This window comes from Hyperolius riggenbachi, chromosome 10 (assembly GCF_040937935.1).
Source record: "Hyperolius riggenbachi isolate aHypRig1 chromosome 10, aHypRig1.pri, whole genome shotgun sequence".
Classification (NCBI taxonomy): domain Eukaryota; kingdom Metazoa; phylum Chordata; class Amphibia; order Anura; family Hyperoliidae; genus Hyperolius; species Hyperolius riggenbachi.
The window spans coordinates 134,644,006-134,669,178 of NC_090655.1; the positions used below are offsets into that span (position 1 = coordinate 134,644,006).

A 25,173-nucleotide genomic window follows, 5' to 3' on the forward strand; every position below is an offset into this window, starting at 1 on the left:
TTGCAGGAATGGATTTTTGCCAGGAACAGATCTTTTGCAGATACTGATCTTTTGTGTCTGTACAGCATCTGTGTGTGCAGCATCTTGCAAAGATTTTTATCTGATGGGGAGTTTAGCTCCATAGAAAAGACTGTGTAGAGTATGGCTCTCATACTACATGAAGGGTGGTAAGCTTGATCTGTGATCTTTCATTTTCCAAAGACTATAGTTTGATGTGTGTATGCACCTTTAGAAGCTAAACACACCTCCAGAACCGCTGGAATGCAATGATGTGTCAGTTTGTTAATTTGTACAGAGCCAGAATACTGTAGTATTTGCAAGTTAGTCCTTCTATCCCATCTATCTGCTTGGTTTAACCCTTGCAGATATTCCAACTCCTGTATTGGTAATCATTGTCTATACAAATGTAAAAATAAATAAATAAAAATAAAATAAAAAAAAAGGTATTTTTGCTGGCGTCCTGTTCCTGGCATCCTGTCCTGTTCCAAGGCATTGCAACTGACAGAGCTTTCAGTACCACAAACGTATATCTACAATAAAAGCATCAAACTTGAGATTTCATGGGGGGATGACATTGCAAGGCACATGTTATTAGCCTGCTCCGCAGAGAAAGGTTATTGTACTCTAATGAAAAATCTTCAAAGGCTATTTGATTTCTTTATTAAATACAATAGAAAAGTACAGGGAATAAAAACTCAAAAGGGCATCTCATTACGCTAACGTGCTCTCCTACATGCCATTTATTCAATTCTCCTCATCTGTTTCATTATGTTTTTTTTTCCTCCAGCATTGTAGATTTTCTTTGGTGAGAAATGCCAGAAAAGTAATTTGACAGCCACTTTAAAAAGCAACATACAGGCTCAAAAAAAGCCAATGACCTTTTCAAGTCAGTTTTTTTTAGACTGAAGTGATTTGCTCTTCAAAGAGCACTTGGGGAGGTATTTAGATTCTACCAATTCTCTCACATGCACTAAGTCCATCTCCACCCACCTAATAGATTTCAATAGTCCATTGTTAATTTTTTTCAGAAAAAAAAACACACACACACAAAAGAAACAACACTTTTCTTGCAGATGTTACGGCTTGTTTCTGCGAAAAAAGTATTTTCCTCCTCGAGGTCGTGCTGTGATTTTATGCCCAGTTACACTTGCTGTTGTTGCATGAGCCAACTTATGAAGGTCAAATGTTTCTATTTCCCAAGCCTTTGTCAGATCAAATTAATTGCGCTCATTGAATGGCCAGGAGAAGTCAAGCGATATTATCGAGAGTTGATTTAGAAATACGAAATGACTACCTGTATTAAAAATTTATATTTTTACTGTAAATAAGAAATCCAAAAAAACCTCAAAAACTGGCCTAGGGCAGAATGGCAGAGCGTGTTGCGGACTGAAAGTTTAGCTAATATGCCTGATGGCGTTTTAGTAATTCCAGTCTAAGCAACCAACATTCTTACTAATGGACTTTATAGGTCATGTAAAAAAAATTGCATGTGTCTTGTCGGTGGGCATGTAATTCATGCTAACATATTCAGCACTAAAATAAAGAACATAAAAATGTTTGCAAACAAACACATACTATATTTTAAATTGATATGACTTTCTCAAGTACTGTATAAAATGAACTACAATAAAAGGCCTAACAAAAGCAGGAGAGCAACTAAATGTTAATAATTAACTTTGTATTCACAAAGCAAAGAAAAAAAAATCCTTATATATCACAGTCTTGTAGAAGTAATTAAACCAGGTACATAACATTGACAATGAGATGCAAATAATTCCAAATTGATGCAGGATTATGTAAATTGTATATGCAAATTTAAACAGCTTAAAATTGGACCAATCAAATCCTGTTAATTTTAAAGCAGCATACATTTGCACACAAAATGTTGATAATCTTGCATAAAATTTGAATTATTTGCACCCCATTGACCATCTCTACATGTGCATATTTGGGCATTTCCTTGATCGTTTCTGTGAATGCCAAGTTCACACTGAGGCTGGTTTCACAGTGGGACGTTAAAGTCCCACGTTACAGCAGCCAGTAACGCAGCCTAACTCACAGCACTGTAAAATCAATTGTGCTGTTCACAGTGCCAACGTTGCGTTACATAGTAACGCAGCACGTTTAAACAAAGTGCTGCATGCTGTACGTTATACTGGGCTAAGCAGCGTTAGACTGTCTGCACATGCTCAGTAATGTTGGAAGAGGAGGTCTCCCCTCCTCCTCTGTGGCCAGCCACATGGCTAATTAATATTCACTGCACTGCAGAGACTTGTGGTAGGACTATAGTGTTGTCCGGATCATGACCGAATCGTTCATTTGATCCGGATCTTTTTTGTGAGTCGAATGATCCGGATCATCACAATGAAAGATTCGGTTCACAGTGGATGTCTGTCTGGAAGAAACAGGAACATACAGAATGTACAGTGCAGGGAAAGACCTGTCCTGCTAGTCATTTTACCCAGTCTGCTTCCCTAGTAAAATGATTCAAATGATTCTTTTCAATGATCCGATTGAAATGATCCGAATCCTTAAAAAGATCCGGACTTCCTATCACTAACCTGGAGTGGCTGCTTTGAGAGCTGCATAACGCAGCTCAATCTGACGTCCAACTTCAACACCACCATACGTTGCGTTAGGGGCACGTTATACGACCATAACGTCCCCTAAAACGCAACGTCTTGGTATGAAAGTAGCCTGAGGGTTGCGTTCTCTGTAAAAGCAGGAATACAATGCTAAGGGTAAGTAGTGTTGCACGTTATCCATGCATTGTGTTGCATACAGTGAACCATTCAGTCAAAGAAAAATATGCTTCATTGTCACATTTAGTGTTTGCATTTTGCAGTAACACACTAAATTACAATGCAGCACACCTGTATACCACAATGCAACCTCTGCACTGTGACCGCCCCATAGGTTACAAAGTGGCCTTCAACCACTTGAGGACCACAGTGGTAAACCCCCCTAAAGACCAGGCTATTTTTTTCAAAATTGGCCACTGCAGCTCTAAGGCCAAGCTGCAGGGCCGCACAACACAGCACACAAGTGATTCCCCCCCCCCCCCCTTTTCTCCCCACCAATAGAGCTCTCTGTTGGTTGGGTCTGATCGCCCGACGTATTTTTTTTTTTTACATTTATGTTATTTTTTTTTCAATATTTTGTACCATTTCTTTTCTTTCTTTTTTTTTTTTGTTTTAAATTCTCTCTCTCCTCCCAGCCGGGCAATCCTGACGATCGGCTGTCATAGGCTTCTGCCTATGACAGCCGATCGCTCTCTTCTGCCCCAGGCGGACAGCCGTGTCAAACGGCTGTCCCCAGTACAGCGCTGCCGCTGATCGCAGCGCTGTACTGTGTTTAAAGATGGCGGTTTCACCGTCTAACAGTCTCCCGAGCGGCGCTCAGAGACGCTAAGAGACTGAAGGTGGGGGCGGAACTCCGCCCCCATGCAGGAGATGCACACGCAGCCTGTGCGCGATCTTCTGCAAACTGCAGCCCCAGGACTTGACGCCAATTGGCGTTAGACGTCCTGGGGCTGCTGCCGTGGCCTTGCGCCTAGTAGTTAAGCCACACCGCAGAGCACCACTTTGAATGTAATCTAAAGCTAGGTTTACACTGCCAGGAGATAAAATGCATTTGAACTGATCAGTTCTGCCTTCTCTATCAGTTGCTATGCATTTTCATGTGCTTTTGTATGCATTAGGTCCACATCATGCAAATAAAAAGGAATGCAACAGTGCATTGTGAAACAGCACTGTGCATTAAAGCTGACTGCATCTGATTAAGTGTAATCCATCCCTAACGGGGAAAGCTGCCTTGTAGGTCTGTCTCCTGCTAATAAAAAAAATAAAATAAAAATAAAACAAACACAACTTTAGCATGCTACTCTGCATGGTGTGTGTGTGTGTATTTCGGGGGACATTGCAAAAACAGGGGGACATGACAATATTGGCACATTCTTACTAGTCTCAAATAATGTCTGGTAAATGTTAGACCTCAGTAGGGGGTTGGTTGAGGTAAGGCATTGGTAGGAGGTTGGTAGGGGTTAGGCATTGGTAGGGGGTGGGTAGGGGTCAGGCATCAGGGGTCTTGTTAGCGTTGGGCATTGGCTGGGGGTTGTTTAGGGTTCGGCACAGGCTGGAGAGCATTTAGGGTTAGGCAGCAGTAGGTGGTTGGTTTGGGTTAGGCATAGGTAGAGGGAGTGCTCTGTGTGAGAATAGGGTCAAGCATCAGGGGCGTCGCTAGCCCTATTTTGGGGTGGCACGTGCCCCCTATTTGTCCTGGGGTGCCACGGATCTCAGCGGCTCCCTCCAGCCGCCGCCGCCGCCCCCGCGTCACTCAGACCTCAGGATCAGGCGGCGAGCCGGCGACCAATCGTGCGGGCGCTAGGACCCAGCGCCCACACGGATATGCGGAAGTGACATCACTTCCGCATATCGAGCTGGTGCGTCCGGCGCCCGCTGGTACTGGTCGGGTCTCCGCTGATCCTGAGGTCTGCTACGAGGTAAGGGGGGGGGGGGGAGCGGCTAGAGGGGGGCCTCCCTGGCACTCACTCACTCCCTAAAGGGGCTCCCTGGCACTCACTCACTCCCTAAAGGGGCTCCCTGGCACTCACTACCTAAAGGGCCTCCCTGTCACTCACTCACTGCCTAAAGGGGCTCCCTGGCACTCACTCACTGCCTAAAGGGGCTCCCTGGCACTCACTCACTCCCTAAAGGGGCTCCCTGGCACTCACTCACTCCCTAAAGGGGCTCCCTGTCACTCACTCACTCCCTAAAGGGGCTCCCTGGCACTCACTCACTCCCTAAAGGGGCTCCCTGGCACTCACTCACTGCCTAAAGGGGCTCCCAGGGGCTCCCTGGCACTCACTCACTGCCTAAAGGGGCTCCCTGGCACCCACTAACTCCCTAAAGGGGCTCCCTGGCACTCACTCCCTAAAGGGGCTCCCTGGCACTCACTCCCTAAAGGGGCTCCCTGGCACTCACTCACTACCTAAAGGGCCTCCCTGTCACTCACTCCCTAAAGAGGCTCCCTGGCACTCACTCACTGCCTAAAGGGGCTCCCTGGCACTCACTCACTCCCTAAAGGGGCTCCCTGTCACTCACTCCCTAAAGGGGCTCCCTGTCACTCACTCCCTAAAGGGGCTCCCTGGCACTCACTCACTGCCTAAAGGGGCTCCCTGGCACTCACTCACTGCCTAAAGGGGCTCCCTGGCACTCACTCACTGCCTAAAGGGGCTCCCTGTCACTCACTCACTGCCTAAAGGGGCTCCCTGTCACTCACTCACTGCCTAAAGGGCCTCCCTGTCAATCACTCACTGCCTAAAGGGGCTCCCTGTCATTTACTCACTCCCTAAAGGGGCTCCCTGGCACTCACTCACTGCCTAAAGGGGCTCCCTGGCACTCACTCACTCCCTAAAGGGGCTCCCTGGCACTCACTCACTCCCTAAAGGGGCTCCCTGGCACTCACTCACTACCTAAAGGGGCTCCCTGGCATTCACTATCGGGGTCCCTGGCACTCACTACCTAACTGGAGGCGCCTGTCACTCACTAGCTAACCTGGGGGTCCCTGTCACTCACTACCTAACTTGGGGGCTACCATATTAAGGGGGCATTCTGCCTATTTATGTGAAATGCTGTCTATTTATATGCCTCATGACTGCTGAATTTGTCTTGTTGGGAGCCTTATGATTTGTTGGGGGCCTCAAGATTGCTGAATTTGTCTTGTTGGGGGCCTCATGATTTGTTGGGGGCCTCAAGATTGCTGAATTTGTCTTGTTGGGGGCCTCATGATTTGTTGGAGGCCTCATGATTGCTGAATTTGTCTTGTTGGGGGCCTCATGATTTGTTGGGGGCCTCATGATTGCTGAATTTGTCTTGTTGGGGGTCACATGATTGCTAACTGCGAGACTATGGGAAAAGCTGAATCCTTATCATATGAGACAATAGCATTAAACTTACTTTTTTAGCTTTTTAAAACAGAAAATAAAACTGGGAGGTTCTAAAAAATTGAATACATTTTTCAGGAGTAGGATGGATGAAATTGTTTATCTTCACAGTTTATTTTAAACTTTTTTCGCAATAAATAGTGGGTGTAATAATTTTTACATATTGCGAGATTATGCCATTTTTTACATGCAAGAAAGGTGGTTGTATGTGTGTTTATATCTAAGTTTTTTTTATATTTAATGCATCTTGTATATTTATTGCGTTATGTGTATGCTGTACCAAATATTAATGCCCAGTGAATTGAGCGAATGGCGCCTCAATCAAATGAACTGTATATTTATTGCGTTATGTGTATGCTGTACCAAATATTAATGCTAGGATACTAACCCCTCCCCCGCTCCTGCGTAGTCAAGCAGTGTGTTTTTGACCCGCCCAGGCACTATGCGCATGCTTGGATTAACGTTCGGCAATCAGCCGTCTATTTAGCCTCTTACCCTGCGCCGCTACGTTATCTGACGAAGGCGTAGAGCGCCGAAACGCGTCATGACGTATTAGGCGCAGGGCAGCTGCCGATATTTCCCGTGTTCCTGGCCCCGCTGGCGCTACCGGACCTCCGGATTCCCGCTGCTACTGGCCATAGAGTGGAGGCGAACGAGCAGGCAATACCATCTCCAGGACATGGTGATATACACCTTGAGTGTGACAAGTTTTATTGATATTTAAATTGTGTACGTTTTATTTTTTATCTTGCGAAAGAGAGAAAGATTAAAAAGGTTAATGCACCAGAGAGCGCTCTTTCTCTTCTCTTGTTCTACTGTTTCACTAGCACAATACTTTGGTCCCAGAGTATATTGGAGCAGCTTCTGGTGGACGACCTGACGCATTACTGTGGCTGGATCATTGTTTGAGCGCAGTGGAATAACGCGTGTGTTTGCTTATACCTGTACTGTGAACCCACCACTGCATACCTGTTCAGTGAACCCACCACTGCATACCTGTTCAGTGAACCCACCACTGTATACCTGTTCAGTGAACCTGCCACTGCATACCTGTTCTGTGAACCCGCCACTGTATACCTGTTATGTTCAGTGAACCCGCCACTGCATACCTGTTCTGTTCAGTGAACCCGCCACTGCATACCTGTTCTGTTCAGTGAACCCGCCACTGCATACCTGTTCTGTTCAGTGAACCCGCCACTGCATACCTGTTCTGTTCAGTGAACCCGCCACTGCATACCTGTTCTGTTCAGTGAACCCGCCACTGCATACCTGTTCTCGCCATGGTGCGCACCAGTCCAGCACGGCCGTCACTACACAAACAGCTGTTTGCGGTGCGTTACACGGTGAGTTTGGTGTGTCAGTGTGAAGCAGTACCTTAATTACACTACCTGATTGATGTATACACATGCAATATGTTTTAAAGCACTTTAGGCCTGTCATTTAGCATTCAATGTGATTTCTGCCCTTAAAACGCTGCTTTGCGTCAAATCCAGATTTTTCCCGGGGACTTTTGGCATGTATCCCACTCCTCCACCTGGGGGTCCAGGTGTTAGACCCCTTGAAACATCTTTTCCATCACTTTTGTGGCCAGCATAATTTTTTTTTTCAAAGTTCGCATCCCCATTGAAGTCTATTGCGGTTCGCGAACTTTTACGCGAACCGAACCTTACGCGGAAGTTCGCGAACTCGGTTCGCGAACCTAAAATCGGAGGTTCGGCCCAACTCTAATGGTAACCCACTGCCTGCAGTGTTAGCATGCCACACATTGTTATACTGCACGTGCCGCACTGTGAATGTTGCATAGGTGGTGCATTGCAGTGCAGCATGCCACATTAAAAAGAGGCAGTTACACCGCAATGCACCACAGCAACCAGTGATTAAGCAGGGATCCCACTTTTCTCCATTATGGGGAACGCTGATGCACATCCATCCAATACAATTCAACAGGTGACTCACACTGCCTGCATTTTTATATTCACAGTTTAAAAATTGACAGCTGCTTTTCTTACTTGCAGAGTGTGTTTTGCATGCACAATGTGCATTGTATGGAAACAGGCCAAGTGTGAGGCACGGGATGAAAAGCACTAAATCAAAGTCAGGCAGAGGAAGAGCAGACTGACCAGCAGAGGATGGCCAATCTCCATCCAACTAACTGGCAGCCAACTGTGACCTGAAACGACTAATAAATGGCAGCTACTACTGCTCAGAGTACCTCGCTGGATACATTTTCAGTACAAGCCTCCCTACAGCAAACCCGAAGCAGTAAGGCCAGATTCATCCTTTCAGCCCCTAGGCTCTCTTTCTTGTTGTTCCCTATCCATGCACCCCTCCCATTCCTTGTGCACCCCCCTCTTCTGTGCATAATGTCCATTCACAGCAGTCTCTCCCTTTCATGTACAGCTCCTTTGAGTAGCATCTCTCCTCTTCCATATGTTGCTTGCCATTTGTAGCCTCTCTTTTCCATTTGCAGGCTTCTCTTCCATGTACAGCAGCCCCTTTACCATCTCCAGGCGCCCCCTTGAGCAGTAGCTGCCCAAGACCGGGGCACTTGTAGCCTTTCCAGAAATCCGGCACAGGGAATAGGATGAAATAAGTATACATGCATCTTACTTATTACTATGCAAGCACTGGAATTAAATCAGTATTAACATTCACTACCTGCCAGAGCTTACATGCTTTCATCTGTTTCAAGTTTAACTACAACAGTAATTTTCAGGTTTAAACAATATTGCTGAGGTTAAATTATCTTTCATATTGTAATAATGTCTGCTGTGTTCAGTGCTTTTACCTTGAGCTGTATTATTATTATCTGTCAAGGCATTTTCTGTTTCTTCTTGGAATGTTGGAAAGAACAATTTCAATTGTAGTTATAGTTTTCCATTAATGAGACAGAGCCATCTTAGCAGGGTGTAAATTTGTACCTGCTTATCTGCGCTAGTTTTCCTCTCTGCTGACTATTAATCAATGCTGCAAAGATCCTTTCACTGCTCAGAATCACACAGCCTTCCTCCGATAATTCATTTCAAGTATCCCACCTACACAGCACAGTGTTGGAAGTGCTGTTGCGATAAACCAGCGTCCTTCCAATAAACACAAGTTAACTGATGAGAAATTAGAAATCGGTAGTTTAACCTAAGACCGTTCCTGTTTAGGAATAACAAAATAGTGTCTAACATTGCCAAATTGCCAGACGTGTTGAAACAACCCCACATTTTCTCCATTGAGGTCTATGGTATTTTCCACTTTCAAAGTAGTGACCGCTATTTTGCATTCCTTTAAGTGACCATCAGCTCATTCCTATTTACATGGAATTCTTGTTGCAGAGCACTATGACTTGGACGTGTTACATCACAATACACAGGAACACTGTACTGTGAACTATAGCATGAAAGTCTATGGACTGTTACCATGCGCAACACATGTAGTGTGAATAAGCCTTAATAAGGTGGCAATAACTTTAGGTAACTGCTAGTTTTAAAAATAAGGCAATCTGAAAATCCCTGCAGAAATCAGGTAGCACTTTTCTGTTGATATGCGTATTTCTACCTTTTAAAAGATCCTCCTTAGAGTGAACATTTACTCTAATAGGATGTAATAGGGACTCTAACCACCTATTTCCTAAACCATATATTTTTGTGTCCTAAAATCATAAAATGGGATACTGTAGCTGCAATTGTTAAATTGGGTTTAGGTTGGTTCTGTAACACTAATCCAGAGGAGGAACCATTGACTTTTTATTGTAAGTTGGGTGCAGACCTGTGCGGGACTACACTGTGTTTCCCACTGTGTTTGGAAGAATGACCACTTAATTACTGTGCAATAGTACTGATTAGGAGTGTTAAGTATTATGCCTCATTCCATGTGGTTCGCTGCAGTGCTGTGTAACAGCCGCTTTGTTATGTGACATGACTTACTGCACTGCAATGCATTACCTATGCAACGTTCACAGTGTGGCAGAAGAGTTGCAGCATAACGGTTTGCAGCATGGTAATGCACTGCATGGAATGCGTTACAGTGGTAAACACTTGCATTAATAGGCACAGTAAAGCATACTTTTTATTGACTGTATGCTTCACTGTAGGCAATGATGTAGCCGTAACGCGCAATATTACTTTTTCCTTCCGTTGTATTGCGTTCCTGTTATACAAGGAACACAATGAAATGCCCAACTGTGAACCTAGTCTTGCTTCATAGTTGCTCCATAGTTTTGCTTCAACTCCTCTATGACTTGTTTATGGATAAAGGAAGCAAAAACAAAATTCTGTAAACTTTTCATTTGCTAAGAAATTAGGTAAATCACCAGCTATTGCCATGTTATAATTTCATTAGTGGGAACAGTCCCATGTCATCTTCCTAAAGTAGTCTTACGGTAAATAGATATTCCAATGGAAACACCAAATATAAAAAAATAGTTATGTTATCTGTGCAATAAGAAGCCTATCAGCACGGATACAGGACATAATGAAGGTGGAAGGTGGGCGAGATGCTGCTCCCGCCCCCATGCCACCTGACGCAATTGCGTCATTTGGCATCATAGGCGGGACGGCATTGATTTCTACACAAGGATAGGACCACAATAAACACATACGTACACACCTACCAGCTTAATCAGGTGTTTTATGCGGGGCTGTGAAATATGAGTTAGTAGATACTTACAAATACTTCAATTGTGACGGGGACAGTGCTGTTCAGTGAAGGTACTCCTGCATCTTTTGCCATAACCGTCAAAGTTATAACGCCATTTGAGATCTGTTCATAATCCAGAGGTCGAATCACAGTTATAACTGTAAAAAATTAGAATACATCAGAGTATTTTAACATAAAGGTAATTAAATGTTGAAATTTGTTCACTCTGTGCACATGCACTTGCCTTTTCATCACCTATGGAAGGTACCTGTCCTATGTTTATTGTACACAATGACTATAGATCGCCAGGGTATTTATGGAAGGAGGGGGGAACCACTTCTACCAACAGGAAAAAAGTTATACACAGGGACCACTAGACTACCATGGTAATCTGTAAGGAAGAAAGGGGAGCACCAGGGAATACCATATTGACAATATTGGATGACACTGTAAGAGGGCACAGGGAAAACTAGGGGGGGGGGGGGCGCAGACTGACGATATTAGATGACACTGTTAGAGGGCACAGTGTTCACTAAATGGGGCACACCACAGGGCCCTTAATATGGGAGCACAGTGGCTGCTATAAGAGGGACACAGCACAGGGACTATTATAAGGCACAACACAGGGACCAACTATAACAGGCAGACAGCATTTGGAATACTATAATAAGGGGCCTTAGAATGGGCCAACATGTAAATGGGGGGAACTAATGAGGATACATGTGGAATGTGGACATATACGGTAAAAGGGGCACCGTAATAATGATGCAATAGGGGCAACTACAATAAAAAATATTGTTTAAACAGTCCCACTTTTACCCACTCAGCCCCTTTAACTAATAACTTGATGAAGTACCATCCCTATGAACCATTTCTAACCCATTTTTACCATGATAATTTTATTTATTACTGACTTTTAGCAGTTCAAAGTGAAATATAAAATCTGACAGTGTGGCATAAGTACATCTTTAGCCTGATGTGCCCCCCGCAATAGAGAGAGAGATCTTTAAAGTGAACCTCCAGACTAAAAATCTACTCAGCAGCACTGAAAAGGCTTGGTATTTCTTTAACAGTTTCAGAGCATCAGAACTTTGTTTTTCTTACCAAAGCCTAATTTTAAGCTGCACAGAAGATAAGCTCCGCTCCATCAAAGAAAACTGCCCGGGCATTTTTCCCCTGATGCTGTGCAAAGCATGATGGGATTTCTGATGTAGTTCTCGTTGCCTAGCAGCTAGGAGGAGTGATCAGGACACCGGACAGTTGGAACTGTGTCTCATGCTCAGTCACCTCCTTTCAACTAAAAATATGGCTGCCCCCATGATATCATTAGCATTTGCCTGTTCTTTTATAACAGGGTGGGTAAGAGATTACATTACCTATCTATTTCAATTAACATAACTAATGTAACTGAAGGACAGTATGTTTGTTTAGGCTGAAGTTCCTCTTTTACATGGATGAAAAAGTTTTTATTGCACTGTTTTACTTTTACACTTACAGTAGATGATATAGTTTACCCACACTTACCTCCATAACCCTCAGAAATAGTTATGTCAAAGTAGTTGCGGAATGCTGAAGCCTCAGTAATGGTGTACGTAATCAGATTGTTTGGTGGGGAATCTTCATCAGTGGCCTGTACAAGAAGTACATTTTGAAAACATTTAGTATAGTAATTATGTTTATTTTCATATTAAAAAAACAAAAAAAGAAAAAAACAACTATCAATCATTAGAGAGTTTGGTCTGTTAGTAAATTGATCCCAATCTCTCTTAGGGCCCATTCACACTGGGGATCACAAACTACTAGCGTTTATTGCTAGCGTTTTGCAGTGGGGATTTTTTTTCAGTAAATACATATTTTTTACTGTGCATTTTCGTGACTTGAGCGATTGCAATAACCGCTTTTTAACATTGCAACCGCTGTTGCTCAAAAATTGTGAAAAAGTGCTGCATGCACCGTGTTTGCTGCAAATCACGAACAACCACAGCAGTGATATCACTGCCATATACTTTACACTAGTGCTTTTAAAAGTGCTATGGATCGCCAGTTTGGCGCTTAGCGGTAAACAACTGCTAATTACCCTAGTGAGAAGGGGCTCTGAAGGTGCCTACTAATGATACAATCCTACCAAATCTTTGTAGTAGAAGGGTAATTTAAGTTAATATACTTTGAATGGATACTTTAGGTAGTCTCTGCCTCCAGTCGCATCAATCTCCGCAGATCGCTGCCTCTCACCATCCCTCTCAGTGAAAGAAGACAGAGGGGTAGAAAGATGCGGCGATCTGCAAAGATTGACTGTACTGAAAGCAGAGCTACAGCACAAAGCTCTGCCTCCCCCGGGCAGCAAAATTTGCAACCTAGAAAGTTGTGGAATTTTGCCCTGGGATTTTGGGGTGATAAAACCTCGTTCTGCCGCGCTGTTGCAGTGAATGCTTAACATATGTGGGCATTATTTATTGTATTACTAAAGCGCCAGTATATTACGCATCGCTGATTTAGGCTTTTACCCCTCACTGGGGCATTAAATAAATTACATTGAGGATAGGAGTTTAAGGGGTTAAGAAATATTACAAATGCCACAATTTATTAACCTTTGCCCACTATTCAGAGACTCCCTGCATAGTCACTGCAAACATGGACTACAGCCAAAATTCAGGATCTGACCCTAAAAATAATTAAAAGAGGAAGGTACTGGCATGCAAGAGTCTGTGTAGTTGCACATGCTACTCGCGGAGCAGTGCTTTTCAGCGCTGCTAGCTTTGGGCGCAGCCAGCGCCGCCATAGACTGTAATAGGAATCAGTCTATAGCGGCGCTCAGTGAGGAAGGTCGGCTCCGTCGGAAGACGGAGCCGAAGTTGTTTAAAAAACACAATAATTCGGCCTCCAGCAATCGCTGGAAGCCGAATTATTTCATTCCCCCACTATCCATGTCGGCCTGGAGGGGGAATAGTAATTAAAACGCCCCGGACTTGTGCAGAAGCAGGACCAGCCATTTAACAGCTGGATCCTGCGCCCAAGTCTACCAGCGCCGTATTCAAATGTACGCGCTACTCGGAGGTTGTTCTTTCAGTATGCAACCGGACACTAATTGTGAGGCTAGGTGCACACTTAGCAGAAACGCTAGCATTGCTGAAAACGCTGTGTTTTTGCTGCTAATGGAAGTCTATGGACTGCAGGAAAAAATGCATATCAAAAACGCATATGCGTTTTTTTCTATGCGTGCGTTTTAAAAAACGCTGGTTATGCTGCATATGCATGTGCAAAAACGCATAAAAAATGCACATAATGAAAGTCAATGGAAACGCAATGATATGCGGTTTCATGTGTTTTCCATGCGTTTTGTGATGTATGTCTGCTTCCTGTTATCTTCCTATTAATTTGCATAAAACGCAACTGTAAAACACACGAAAAACGCATACAGACCGCATGCAAAACACTTGAAAAACGCATCTGCAGTAAAAACCGCTAACGCACCCCAAAAAAAAAAAAAAACACAACAAAATATGCACATGAAATATAACACATGTTCACACAAATTCATGTTATGTTATGTGTGCACCTACCCTGTAACATATCCCAAGCAAGCATATTATGTAGTGTTGGTGTTCAAATTCGGCATAGTTGATTTGAAACACACCAGAATACCCCCAACTGCGGCTGTTCAGCCCCGAACAAGTGGACAGGGTCAGGAAGAGTTCACTGGCTTGTGAGTCACGTGACTCCCATGCTCCCTTCCTCAGCATATACAGACGATTAATCAAACATAAAAAATAGTGCATTTTAGCAAATCTTTCAGGGTAGGAACACACTAGGCAGAATCGCATGAGTTTTCCACTATGCGCTATGGAAATTGCATATGCGATTCTGCCTATTGTGTTCCTACCCTCAGGGTAATTTCACACTATACCTGTTGCATTGTGTATCCTGAAAAATAGGATCCAGGGGCGCCTCTAGCCTTCTTGTCACTCCAGGCAAGAAATCCTGTGGCGCCCCCCCCCCCCCCCCCCCATAAAAAATATTACATTACAGGACGGGCGCGAACGAGAAGTCAAGCGACCTCAGTACTTTACTTGATCCTCAGTGACGGTCACTTTTCACCACACAACGCTAAGCGATGTCACGACATTGTGTAAATGACTACTTGTCGCTCAAAAAAAAAATTGATGGACATCGGGAAAACCGTTGGAAAAATCGTGAGGTGGTACATAGCATTAGAGAGAGGGCAAACAGACAGCATGAATGGAAATACATTATTATGCCATCTTCAATTATAAGTAGTGATGGATGTAATTACACACATTGCTTACATGTCCATTATCATTGTTTGAGCTTTAGATTCTGCCCTCCTATTCACTCTCTCACAATGAAAGACAAAACCTGCAACCCCCACTGTGTCCATTACACACTTCAAACACTGTCCTGTTGAATTCAGGGAGAAGTTCGGGCTGTGTAGGGGAGAGGATCAGATGATCCTACCTCTCCATAGCTAGTCATGGCAATCCTCCTAACATCTAGACATGCAGACATTCTAGCAGAGCACACAGCTGTCTGCAGAGTTTACTGTTTGTTTGTTTGTTTGTTTGTCTCACTCGCTCTGCAGACTCAGTAACATTTGGGGGTAGGGCGCTGTCACCTCTGTGGAGGGGCAGAGAACAGCTATAAACCAGACACCTTCTTCTTAGGGAGTATCTATAATTCTGAACTCTGAATGATTCTTTAATGACTTAGCAGAAGGCTATTTGTGAAAAGAGCAGAGTAACCAAGCAGCTCAGGGTGACCCAAGCTACTAGGAATGTATAGGGGGATAAAAGGAACCAAATGCCCTCCTACTAAAAAAGCAACGCTTGGTGTAATTTGCCTTCTTAAAACAGAAGGAAATCTTTTTCTCTCCAGTCCCTTACAACAGTATTTCAGGACAGGAATTTTTATTTCCCCTTGGACTGACAGTAATTTATTGCGCCTTCCAGATCAAAGCCGCTCCAAGCCGCTGCCTGGGTGGTCAGTAGGTAAAGGCGCCCCTGATAGGATCACAAGCTTGCCAATGCGATGCATACATTGCAGCATTTAGTCCACAGACTTACTCTTGCACCACATGCGCGTTGGCTGGTAACACACAGCAAGTGGTGTGTTATTCTGATGGAAATCATCATCATCGCACATGCATAATAAGTGTGAAAGCACCGTTGAAATGTTATTGCATTGCTCTGTTACTGCAACTCGCGCAATGTGAAGGAAACCTTAAGGTGCAGATAGAAATTCCATTCACACAATACATAAAGCATTAATATTTGTATCATAAAAATTGAGTGACTGGAGTCTACACACTAAAGGATTAGTTAAGATGCACTCTGAATCCCTGTTTTAGGTTAAGAGTAGGGATGGTCAATGAGATGTAAATAATTATGAGCTGATGCAGGACTATGCAAGTTTTGTATGTAAATGTATGCAGCTTTAATATGGACCAATCGAATGTTACCTCAGCAGGATTTGATTGGTTCATGTTCAAGCTGCATACTTTTGCATACAAAATTTGCATAATACTGCATCAACATGAAATTTGTTGCATTGCATCTTATTTACAATCCCTACTTAAGAGACAGAGTAGCTGCATATTATACTTACTTGCAGAATATACATGTTTCAGGGGCCTCAGAACACTTGCACGTTACTGAAATCACCTCAGCAACAGCGTGAGTGTGCAATATGCAGGAACATGAGACCGGGCATACACTGAACTGTCTGATGGGCACACCAATGCCCTGCACAGTAGTTTGTCCCAACAACGCACTGCTGCATGAATTTCAATATGCAATGTAGTGATTTCCCATTCAATATAATTAAATGGGGTCAGCACTGCAATGCTGAGCAACACAGGTGTTTGTGTCTGTAAATCACACGCCACCTGCATTGCATAGCAACGTATGTGCTTTGGCTGTTATGGTTGGCATTAACCACTTCAGGACCACAGTGTTAAACCCCCCTAATGACCAGGCCATTTTATGTAAAAGGGACCACTGCAGCTTTAAGACCAAGCTGCAAGGCCGCACAACACAGCACACTAGTGATTCTCTCCCCTTTTCTCCCCACCAACAGAGCTCTCTGTTGGTGGGGTCTGATGCCCCCCCCCCCCCCCCCCCCAGATATTTGTTTGTGGGTTTTTTTTATAATTTTTTTTTCTAATCATTATTGTAAAAAGCCCTCCCTCCCCCCGCCAGCCAATCCCCGTGATCAGCTGTCATAGGCTTCAGCCTATGACAGCCGATCACTTCTGTGCCTCAGGAGGGGACAGCCCCAGTACAGTGCTGCTGCAGATCGCAGTACTGTTCAATGGAATTAGACAGCGGTTTCACTGTCATAGTCTCCTGAGCGGCAATTGCTGCTCGGAGACTGCAGGCGGAGCGCCGCTCCACCCACTAAGCAGGAGATGCGCGCAGAGATACACATACATGGTTTCTGTTAACTAATACCTCTATCTTTAAATTAGTTTTGGGGTTTTAGGGACAGATGATGAATATTGAATGGACTGCATTATTGTGCCCCTAATTTGCAATAAGGCCATGTTCACTGTGACCATTGCATTCCCTGTGACAGCAGGACGCAATGCAACGGATTGGCAACATGTGTTACCCACATGTTACATCGCATGCAGTGAAGCTTACAGTCAATGAAAAGACGCTTCGCTGTAATCCTTAACACACACGTTTCGCGATAATGCACTCCAGTGCGATGCCATGCTGCAATACATTGTACTCCAATGCAACCACTGCTCTGTGAACATCGCATAGGTGGTGCATTTCAGTGCGGTGAGCCATGATACAGATTAATGTCGCACCACTGTGAACGTGTCCTCAGTCTCTCTGTATGTAAGAGGGTTATAAAAGGGGTTAATGAATTGTGGCATCTGCTGCTAGGGTCTATTTTATGTAATTATCAAAATTCATCATTAGAGTACTTTTGTTACACGTTTCATGCATCTTTTTAATGTAATTAACCAAAATTAATATTTTCATCTTAATTAAACCCACACATTGTAAAGGTAGCCATACACTGGTCGATTTGCCATCAGATTCGACTAACAGATAGATCCCTCTCTGATCGAATCTGATCAGAGAGGGATCGTATGGCTACCTTTACTGCAAACAGATTGTGAATCGGCAGGCTTCACTTCTTTCTGTCCGGGTACGTTTAAACAGTAGAGGGCGCTCTACTGTTTAAACTTCCTGCCGGGACAGGAAGTTCAGTGAAGCTGCAGCCCTGGAGCTCAGCGGAGAAGAGACAGCGGTGGCTGAAGCAGGTAATGTATTGCGTCGCTCGTCAGGCATTCAAACGCCGCTATCGACGCACTCCCGATCCGCCGGCGATCGAGCAAAATCTTCCGCACAGACGGTTCGAAGGGAATCGATGGGAACGATTGATTTTGGACGAAAATCAATAGTTAGCATTTGCGCAACGATTTCACAGCAGATTCGAAAACAGTGATCGAATCTGCTGTATATCGGCAGGAAAATCGTTAGGTGTATGGGCCCCTGAAGTCTGATAATTTGTGTTTCTCAAGTAATGCATTTGACAAACTAGACAAAAGGCAAGGCATCACAAACAATAGCTTATGACTTGTACGAACGCCAAGAAAATCTAAAGCAATGCAGATACTTCAGATGGCCATACACTAAGGCCTCTTTCACAGTAGGATGTTGCATTTTGATGCGAAGTTAAAGTCGCAACGCAAATTACACCGCAACGCCCCCAAAAAAACGCACCGCAACTTAATGCCCCGTTATCGTCGTATACATTAGAGCATACAGGCAATGAAAAGTATACTTCGAAGTCATTACTGAGCATGTGCAAACAGTTCAATGCAGCTAAAAATGTGTATAACGAACAGCATGCAGCACTTTCTAACAATGCTACAAGTTACACAAACGCAACGTGTGCACTGTGACTTAGTATTGCTGTGCGTTAGTCTGCATTGAAACATTTTCTAACATGCGTCACACTGTGAAAGAGGCCTAATAGATTTCCGTTTAATGTTCCAAAACAATTAATTCTTTTCAGAAAGGAGACAATTCCTACCATTCACAGCACAACTATTTTCTATAGATTTCCTGCTGGAATCTATTAAAAAATGTATTGAACTGCAGTGCTGCATGGTTCGATAAAAAGCTACACTAAGGCCACATACACACATCAGACTATAGTGTTGGGAAAATGAAAGATCACAGACCAATCTTACCACCCTTCATGTAGTATGAGAGCCATACTCTACACAGTCTATTCTATGGAGCTGAACTCCCCATCAGGTAAAAATCTTTGCAAGATGCTGCACACACAGATGCTGTACAGACACAAAAGATCAGTATCTGCAAAAGATCTGTTTCTGTCAAAAATCCATTCCTGCAAATTGCAATGATAGTCTATGAGATCTGCAGATCATCATACACACATGATTTAACTGACATTCATCTGCAGATCAAGCAATCATCCGCAGACCCGAAAATCCATCCTGGTGGATCTGATCTGCAGATGAATGTCAGTTAAATCATGTGTGTATGATAATCTGCAGATCTCATAGACTAACATTGCAATTTGCAGGAATGGATTTTTGGCAGGAACAGATCTTTTGCAGCTACAGATCTTTTGAGTGTGTGCAGCATGTTTGTGTTCAGCATCTTGCAAAGATTTCTATCTGATGGAGAGTTCAGCTCCATAGAAAAGACTGTGTAGAGTATGGCTCTCATACTACATGAAAGGGTGGTAAGATTGGTCTGTGATCTTTCATTTTCCAAACACTATAGTCTGATGTGTGTATGCACCTTAAGGCCTATCGATAGTCTGCATCTCCTACCACACCCCAATCAACCTAGATTTTCCATCCTGTCTGATCAATACTGTCAATCAATGTTATATCAAAATTGATCAACTCTAACATTAATAGCCTAAATTCCCAATCAGATCAGAGGGATCGAATCTGCAGTGCATCAAATGGGAAAATCTATTTGTGCATGGTTACCTTAAACTTTTATTACATACTAATAAAGTTTCAGTATTTTTACGTTAAAGAATGGGAAGACATTGGTAAATAAAGACAAACTGCATCAACTTACGCTACTTCATCTTGCCTGTGTTAGTCTTTGATGTTAAAATAACCTCATTTGTAAAGAAATGGAGAGGTTCTTTGTGACTTATAATCCAGGTGTGAGATCTATTAGCCGTTTCACTAAAGAATGAGCTAGATATTTATGGGTCTTACCCAGCTGGAACCTCCGTCTTATAAACTGTCCTCTGCAGCTGAAAATCCCAAAGCCACTTGTAAGACAAGGGGATCACCTTCCAGCAATGATACAACAACAGGTCACATTTGACAGAGAAATTATACCAATTGGACCTTTGTGTGTAGTTGATTAGAAGCAGTTTGCTCCGAACTATTATCTCTAATTCCGACTCATTAGCATGCATAAAAGCTTGAACTAAGCTGTTAGACCCTGTTGAGAGTAATCAAAAGACTTGGCCAAAAAATACCTGACTGGGAAATAAGAAACACTACAACCAATAAAACAAATAAAATAGAAAATTTCCTTCGTTTTCTCACTCTGAGCTTGATAACGGAGATCACAGATGGCTCATTTTCTCGGACTGCTCCCAGGTACGAATCCTTCTGAAAGGTGGGGGTATTGTCATTTACATCCAGTACATTGATGCGCACACGGCCGGTTGTCTCCTCACCCCCACCATCCCTTGCAATCACAGTGAGAGTGTACCGCTGCGTGGTCTCAAAATCAAGTCGGGCAGTCAAAGTTATTACACCCGAGTCCTTGTCTAGTGAAAACCTACAAAACAGAGTAAAATCAAGGTTATCAGTATTTTGCCAACATAAAATTATTATTAATTGTACATGGGCATTAAAGTTTTCTTTTGTTTGTGCACCACAACTCCAGTTGAGGCCTCATTCACAGTGGGACGTTGCAGAAGGGCGCTATAAACTCTTATAATGCAGCTTACCGCACTCCAATGCTAATCCTATGTCCCATAGGATTAGCATTGCAGTGCGGTAGGCTGCATTCACAGTGCGACGTTATCGTTGCATTGTAATGTGCAGCGTTATGGTAATGCACTGCCAGGGCTGGTTCTAAACTTTTTGCTGCCTGAAGCAAACTTGTGAGGATGTGCCCCCACCCCCCATTCTGAACAGCACCCAACAATTTACTCTGCTTCATTTAATGCTCTCACATGACATGCTGCAGCTAAACACAATAGCACACTGGCTGTGAGTCTGTGCCAAACAAACTGCTCACCCTAAGCCACTTCATTCCTCCTCATTCAGGACAGCATTGCCTCCCTTCTCCCTTCTGTTCTGCAAGTCTAATGAAACACTGTCGCTCTCCTGCCTCCCCCCTCCTCTCACTATCAGACTCCTCACGCATACTGTAACAACAAGCTGCTTTTCCCCAATGATGACATCTTCACATTATTCTCCTCTCGCTTCTCCTCCTACTCTGATCGCATGCTGTTAGTGTAAACACAGTACAAAAATGCTGCCCCTGTAATCTCTGCCACCTGATGCAAATGTTTCATCTTGCTTCATGAGAGAACCGACCCTGTGCACTGCTAGCAGAGCAGTGCGTTACCTCTAAATGCACATGTTACCCGGTACAGGAAAGCATACTTTGCATTGCCTGTATGCTTTACTGTACCTACTGTATGTGACGGTAATGCAGCAATAATGTGCGTTACCATCTTTTTTTGCATTGCGTTGTAATGCTGCATTGTGACTTTAACGTCTCATTACAACGCAACATCCCACTGTGAATAAGGCCTGAGAAATGCAACATTTTCTACTTGGAATATCAAAAACCACATACAAAAAAAAAAATTACAAAAAAAAATCACTATTGAAATGTTCTGGCCTACCTGCTGGGGTTTCTGCCTTTTTTCCATTGATGCCTGCAACTTGGTAGGGATGAGCTTCCAAAATCTGCCGAATTCCGTTTTCCAGGATTTCAATCGGAAATCAGCTTTCCGCAATGGAAATCGGTATGTGAAAAAATGTTTTCCACGTAATACATTACTGAGACTCGGAAATTTTAGGCCAATACTCTGAAGTATCTGGCCAATCATAGAATCAGTAATTTACCCCAGGAATTCTAGGCCAATCACAAAACTTGAAAGTGTACTGTGGTTGTACGTATAATAGCGTACATCTGACAAATATAGCCAATCCCACGGTAAACGTTTTTATTGATTAATTATTTAACTTTATTAACAAAAATGGCAAAAAATGCAGAAATCGGAAATTTAGATTTCCACGGAAATCAGAAAGACCCTTGACGGAAGGCAGCATTCCGGCAAAAATGTAAATCCGCATGTCTGACCATCCCTGTTGTTCTGGAAACATTAACTTCTTCTTGATGAATAAACTGACAAGTGTGGCTTGAAGCCATTTACACACCTTCGATTTTGATTGGCCAATGATTGGACAATTTTACCACCTCCATGTAGTATGAGGGTCAACAGATTCTGAATACCATGGACAGATTGTGTTCGATATACTCTTATGCTACATGTATGTGGTAAATTTGAACAATCATTAGCCCCAAAAAATTGTATGTGTCTACACACCCTAACACTGCCCCTTTTGCAGCTGTTGCTGCAGCGTTTTATGCTGTGCTCGATCCTACTGATACTTCCAGTATTAGGAGAGCAGAGCTCTGTGGCAATAGCAAAACATTTGAGTATGTTAACTCTCAGTACCGCATCTCTCTTTGCAGACATGAGTGGGTGTAGTTTTGCATCTCACAATACTGTGCTCGATGATCCTTACTGTATACACATGCAGCTTTGTTATAGCGGAGCGCCGTGCCATGTTTAACTCAATGGAGGGGGGACAATAGGGTGACATACTAGCTCATTCCATGGAGTATAAAAACAATGTGCTGATTCATTCTTACACACTCGACAATCTGGGGAGATTTATCGTCATATGGTGTGGGCACCTGTACGCACACCAGATGCTTGCCCTAGATTGTGACGAACCACCATTTTGGCTGAAGATTGTCTAGCATGCGAATGAGACTTTAGTCCACAGAACTTTAAAGGACCACTATCACAAAGTAGTAGGCAGTTAAAATCTGACAGAACTGACAGGTTTAGGGCCAGTCCATCTCCTCATGGGGGATTCTCAGGGTTATCTTTGTTTTCAACAGCATTTGCTGAACAGCAGTTGCAAAGTCTAACTGACAAAATAGTGTGCAAGTGAGTAGGGAGTCTGGCTGGTATCTTACTATTTTGGCAGTTAAACTGATGTTCAGGAAATGCTGTTGAAAACAAAGAAAACCCTGAGAATCCCCCATGAGTAGATGGGACTGGTTCAAAACCTGTCGGTTCTGTCAGATTTTAACTGCCTACTTTTTTCGTGATAGTGGTCCTGTAAGGCTACTTTCCCACCAGGACGTTGCGTTTTAGGGGACGTTATGGTCACATAACGTGCCCCTAACGCAACGCCTGGTGGTGTTGGATGTGGACGTCAGAGCGAGCCGCGTTGTGCAGCTCACTGTGGCGTCCGTGATGCGTACTCTTGGACGCATGCGGCATCACGTGGTTCCGCCAACCAATCGCCGCACACAGCGGCCGCTCCAGGAAGTAAACACTGCACACGTCACAAAGTGCAGTGAATATTAAATAGCCATGTGCCTGGCCGCTCTCCCCTCAACATTACTGAGCATGTGCAAGCAGTCTAACGCGGCTTATCCGGGTAAAAAGTACTGCATGCAGTACGTTCTCTTGACGTGCAGCGTTACAATGTAACGCAACGTGGGCACTGTGAACAGCTCATTGATTTTTCATTACTGTTCGGTGGGCTGCGTTACAGGCTGCTCTAACGTGCACCTGTAACGTCCCACTGTGAAAGCAGCCTAAAAGCATTGTAATCACATTAGTGGTGACAACTTCCTGCCTCTCCACTTAACTCCCATTTCTGCACCGCATGCAGCTGTGACATGTTTTAGTTGAAAATGGTGTCATGGCCACATTCTAATCAATGTATGGCAGGAGTTGGATAGTCTCCCTAGGTGCAGCGATCAGGCGTGATGTTGAGCTGAGCAGCTCTGTATCCACTGTAGTAAAAAGATAAGAAAAGAAAAAAGCTCTCTCAGGTATTATGTAAATATGGCGTAGGGCCCTATGCAGGAAAGGTCTCACCTCCTTAAGATGTGGCTGTGCTTGGATAACAGCCTGTAGTAGCGTTTGTCCCACTTGGTAGCCGGGGACCAGGCTCTCAGGCTGCAGCGGTGGACGTCCTTCCCTTTATTCAAATAAAAGTGATTTACTTTACCTATGATTCTGCATTATCCATAGCACATGCTGTCAGCAACCTAGCGGCAGTGCAGCTTTCTGAGGTTTTACAACTTCTACACTCTGTGTGCTAGTCACCACTGAGTAGAGCGTATTGCTCCCCATTGGGGCCTCCTTGCAAGCCTGGAATTCATGCTGGGGATACCATCACCACCGCTGCCAGAGGGAAGGGCGTCCACCATCACCGCTGCAGCCTGAGAGCCTGGTCCCCGGCTACCAAGTGGGACAAACGCTACTACAGGCGGTTATCCAAGCACAGTCACATCTTAAAGGAGAGGTCCAAGGTAAAATAAAAATCCACTTACCTGGGTCTTCCAACAGCCCCTGCACAGTAGAGACCTGATGACGTCAGGTACACAATGTGATCCGCACCGTGGAGCGCACATGAAGCAGACCCGGAAGTCGACCTGGCAAGAGGAGCTGCGACGAGGGCACAGGATGGCTGCCAGGGGCTGGAGGAAGCCCCAGGTAAGTGGATTTTCATTTTTATTTTACCTTGAATGTATCCTTTAAGGAGGTGAGACCCGTCCTGGATAGGGCCCTACGCCATATTTACTGAAAGCGCTTTTTTCTTTTCTTATCTTTGTACATTATAATCAAGACTGTGCCCATATAGTGTTACACTGTAAAAGGGTTTCGTTGTATCCTTCAGGATATGAACAGTCAGCTCAAGTGAAGAGACTGTTTGGATAGACCTGCGTAGGCGTTCAGTTGCACAACTTGCTTTTATAGGTGTAGAAGCTCCTCTCAAGTCACAGAAATCTTAAAGCATGTGGTAAGTAGTCCCGACAGCGCATCAGCATAATAGATTTTCAATGCTATAGACTACAAACTTCTCAGTGGTTAGAATTCATAATGATTCCGTACCAGCAGCCCCACCCCCACAGATCCTAAAACTAATGATGGCCATCCAACTATACGATGGTCACCAGATCAAGCATCTGATGGAAAGTGATCAGAGAGAGATCTATTACCTGCCCACGTACCACACACTAAATTCCATTAGATTACACAATCTATTACAAATTTAATGGAAATCTACCTAGCACCACCACTTCCGCCTGCCAGGCCACTCCCCCATAGGCCTGTGGCGAACATGGAAGCAACTAACCTATCCACCACACCACTCTATTCACTTCTCTCCATTGCCAGAGGACACCTGCATGCTGGGACTGCATCTCATGTACACATCATCAGGCAATAGAGAGAAGAGGAGGCACGCAGTAGATAGGTGAGCTGCCACAATCACAAGGGATGGGGGA

General features: G+C 43.9%; 1 protein-coding gene across 2 annotated transcripts in view; it reads right to left on the reverse strand.

Moving 5' to 3' along the window:
• CDH23 (cadherin related 23) overlaps nt 1–25,173 on the reverse strand; it is a 1,682,716-nt gene that overhangs the window by 660,805 nt on the left and 996,738 nt on the right. For both annotated transcript variants that reach the window (XM_068258239.1, XM_068258233.1), the window contains exons 15-17: nt 20,154–20,391; nt 12,095–12,200; nt 10,601–10,728 (exon numbers count right to left, since the gene is read on the reverse strand). In XM_068258239.1, coding sequence (XP_068114340.1) covers nt 10,601–10,728; nt 12,095–12,200; nt 20,154–20,391 — 472 coding nt within the window. The remainder of the gene's footprint in view (nt 1–10,600; nt 10,729–12,094; nt 12,201–20,153; nt 20,392–25,173) is intronic.